Genomic DNA, 3,882 nt, shown 5'->3' with positions numbered 1-3,882 from the left:
GCTCTTCATGTTTAAATTTTTTGATAAAATAAAATAGACTAATATGAAGCAAAATAAAATAATATGAAACACATCTCTCTTCTTTCTCCTCTCAAATTGAAAACCTACCCATCAAGAGTTCTCTTTTTATTTTTTCCTTCGACTGCCGTCAATAGTTTACTCTTGCTGTTGGTGATAGCCATTTCTTTGTTGCTTTATTTACATATAATAAAATAAATAGCTGACTTCTTTTTCATCTTTTTTATTTTGTTGGTAAATTTACCGACGAGGCACATTATATCAATATATATTCAAATTAAAAATTAGAGATAAATTAAGATCTTTTCAAAACTGAAAATGAAATTGTTTAGAGGTTATATTAGTTTTTTTTTTTTTTGCTTTTTTATACTTTTTGTTATGGTGATTGTCTTACTTTTTGAAAGTTTTGTTGTCCTTTTTATATCGAAAGGTTTATTTGTTGTTTTTTATGAAGTTTTTGGTGAGTGTTTTGTTAAACAGTGATGAATTCTTATAATGATAGAGCAGTTATGTAATATTGATATTGATTTTGTAAGACGATTTGCGAACAACACTTTACTTCTTAATCTATGTCCGGTTATTAGAAACAGTATACTCTTTTAAAATATTTACACTGACTTGATATTAATGAAAAATTATTTTAATTGTCAAAAAAAAAATGAAACAATAAGAGGAGTATATTTAAATTTTTTTCATTCCAATTTGAACAAATAACTACAACTGAAATTGAAATTCAAAAATAGACTAACATTGTCCACTACAAAATTTAGCTATAAACAAAAAAATCAAAAAGTTCAAATCTTTTTAAATGAATGTTGATAAAAAAAAAATTATTTATTTTGTTGCACTATTAAATAATTCTAAACAAAATATACACAAACGAAGAACAAAAATTAATAGCCATTATCAGTTATATCCTTGTTAATTAAACAGCTGAAAAACATGTAAATAGTACATTACAAGCTCAAATCAAGATCTAATTCATCTTTTTTGACTTTTTCTTTATTTTCCTCTTTCTGAATACATGAACGTGGGAAAATCAAAGGAGGTCTTTTAAATTGAAATTCCTGCGCAAAATCTTCCAATTCAAATTTAGGAACCCAACTGGGTTTTTGTTCTTCAATTTTATTTACTCTTTTAACCTTCTTATGTCTCCTTTTCTCTTCTTCTACTTCATTTTTTCTTCTGTTGCGAGCTTCTTGAAAGTTCCTGATTAGGGCAAAAAACTTCTCCACTTTTTGATCTTCTTGTTCATCATCTTCATCAGCATTGCGAATATTTCCCTTAGCTTTCTCATTCCCCATTACCAGAAGATAAATTAAAATCGAGAGAAAATAATTGATTTTCTTGATGATTTTTTGTTTTTCTGGCGAAGAATTTTCTTGATGGTTCAGTCTTTTTTTTGATGAGATGATGGTTCAGTCTTGTATATTCTTGAAAGCCGGCGATTTATAGAAGGGCTGGGGGTTGTGATTTTCAAGATTTGTAGGAAGACGAAAATGCCCCGTTGGCTATAATTAAGCAGCATCTTAAGTAACGTAGTAAAAAAGAAATGAAAGATTAGGGGGGTAATTTTCATTAACGGCCCACCAACTTTATTCTCTCTATTCCTACCGTCCCTAAAGTTTAAAACGTATCTCAATCGTCTCTGTACTTCAAATTTATATACCATCCGTCCTTCAAGTATAAAGCGTATTCCAACCGTGTTTAAACTCTAAAATGTATTCCAGCCGTCCGTGATGTCAATTTTTTGAACACTGACAAATTTTACTAGTGTGAGTTGTGACTTGATATTCAACAAGCAATTTAGTAATTGAATACTGCCTCTCTTTTATAAAAATAAATAAGGATAGTGTTTTTACAAGAATCAAAAAACTCATTAAATATGGTTAATATATTAAATTATTTGTACAGTACATTTTAAAGTTTTTAAGAATGAGTTATTACAGAACTACTACATTTAATGCTCATTTAATGAAATTCTGAGGGTAGCTCGATAATTTTATTCTAAATTAACAAATAAATGTGGTTATTCTTTTTATCTTTATGAAACAAAAAAATATCTATCTTTTTCTATTTATATAGTAGGACGGATAGGAGTTTTTTTTTTTTTTTTGAGGAACGGAAGGAGTAATTTTAATGACCCGGACTATGAAGGCATATCATTTTAGCAATATTTGACAGTGTTAAAAAAATTAGAGTTGAAATATAAATTTAAAATACAAAAACAGTTGTGATGCATTTTAAACTTCATAATGGTCGGAGAAAGAAAATAAAATTTGGGGAGTGTTAGTGATAATTACCCAAAGATTAGGTAAAGGATGGAAATTAGCGAGACGTCATCATAAATACGTAGGATGAAGAAATTAAGGTGGTTAGGACAACATACACACATGTAATGTCAGGTGGCTGCTGACGTAGGGTACATGACGTCAGCTGAGGCTGCGTATCTTGCGTTTGCGATGCTTAACGAGTCTTGGAGTTCTTGGCCTAGTGCGCATCAATTGACTTTAAAAGAGTCGTAAAACTCAAAACGTAATCCTCTTCGAGCAATTGTTGTTTTTAAAAGACTTTAAAAAAGTCGAGTTGATTTGCTTAATTAATTGAGTTTTATACTGAAATAAAAAAAGTTTGAGATTAACTTAATCAATCAAATAGAATTAACGTTTTTTATTAAACATGTAATATGTGACGTTATTAAATGAAAAAATTAATCATTAAATAGCACAGTAATTGATGATTTTTGATATTACTCTTTCTATTTATATTTATGTCTAAATTAAAAAATAAACGTATAAAAGCTCAAAAGATTTACACGGGCTAGTTTATGAACTCAAAAATTTAAGAAACTCAAAAGCCGAAGATCTAAATTTTTGTAGAACAAGATAAGATCACAATGAATTCAGACTTTATTGATATTGCAAACTTTGCTTGATAATGAAAACAAAAGATTGTGGCTATATAAATAGCCTTACATAAAACTGAAATTGCTATTATTTAGCTCACGTCTTTCAACTAAAAGATATCGTGATTCTATGCTAAAGACTAGGTCTTAGTCTAGATACTCCATTTGACTAGGAGTCTTATTAACTGACTACAAATTCAAACACTAATACAAAAACAAATATTAATATTCCAACAATTTCCTCCCCTAAACTAAACATGCATAATGCATTTTAGTTTAATCATCTGCTGCCTGTACTCCTAGCTGCTTCCTAAATTTCTCAAACTGCTCTAACTTCAATGGCTTGGTCATTATGTCTGCAAGCTGATCATTTGTTCCACAAAACTCCATATCAACAACTCCATCTTTAGTTAGATTTCTCAGAAAATGAAACCTCACGTCAATGTGCTTACTTCTCCCATGAAAAACAGGATTCTTGGCAAGCTTAATGGTAGAAGAATTATCACAAAACATTGTAATACAATCTGATTGAGTACCTTTAACTTGTTTTAAGATGTGTTGCATCCAAATACACTGACAAGCACATGATGCAGCAGCTACGTATTCAGCCTCTGTTGTAGAAAGAGTAACCACTGGCTGCTTCTTGGATGCCCATGCAACAGCTCCACCACTTAACATGAATACATAGCCTGAAGTACTCTTCCGGTCATCTATATCACCAGCATAATCACTGTCCGTGTAGGCTACTAACTCATCCTCGCATCCTTTCCCATAGAAGATGCCAAGATCAATTGTTGACTTGATGTACCTTAAGATTCTTTTGGCTGCAAGAATGTGTACTTCCTTCGGATTGGACATGAACCGACTAATAAGACACACAGAATACATTAAGTCGGGCCTGGTTGCTGTCATATACATCAAACTCCCCACCATTTGCTTGAAAAGAGTTCCATCAGCTT

General features: G+C 30.6%; 1 protein-coding gene across 1 annotated transcript; it reads right to left on the bottom strand.

Annotated features, from left to right (window-relative positions):
- Positions 1-900: 900 nt before the first annotated feature.
- Positions 901-1,452, bottom strand: LOC126653417 (protein NIM1-INTERACTING 1). The gene has a single exon (XM_050347311.2). It carries the CDS (start codon positions 1,320-1,322, stop codon positions 975-977), a length of 348 nt encoding a protein of 115 aa, XP_050203268.1. The 5' UTR covers positions 1,323-1,452; the 3' UTR covers positions 901-974.
- Positions 1,453-3,882: the final 2,430 nt, after the last annotated feature.

This window comes from Mercurialis annua, linkage group LG6, assembly GCF_937616625.2.
Source record: "Mercurialis annua linkage group LG6, ddMerAnnu1.2, whole genome shotgun sequence".
NCBI classification, from domain to species: domain Eukaryota; kingdom Viridiplantae; phylum Streptophyta; class Magnoliopsida; order Malpighiales; family Euphorbiaceae; genus Mercurialis; species Mercurialis annua.
This window is presented reverse-complemented; position numbering and strand designations above follow the sequence as displayed.

Excerpts from the sequence above, each read along its gene's own strand:
- LOC126653417 (XM_050347311.2), bottom strand. The coding sequence starts at position 1,322 with ATGGGGAATGAGAAAGCTAAGGGAAATATTCGCAATGCTGATGAAGAT.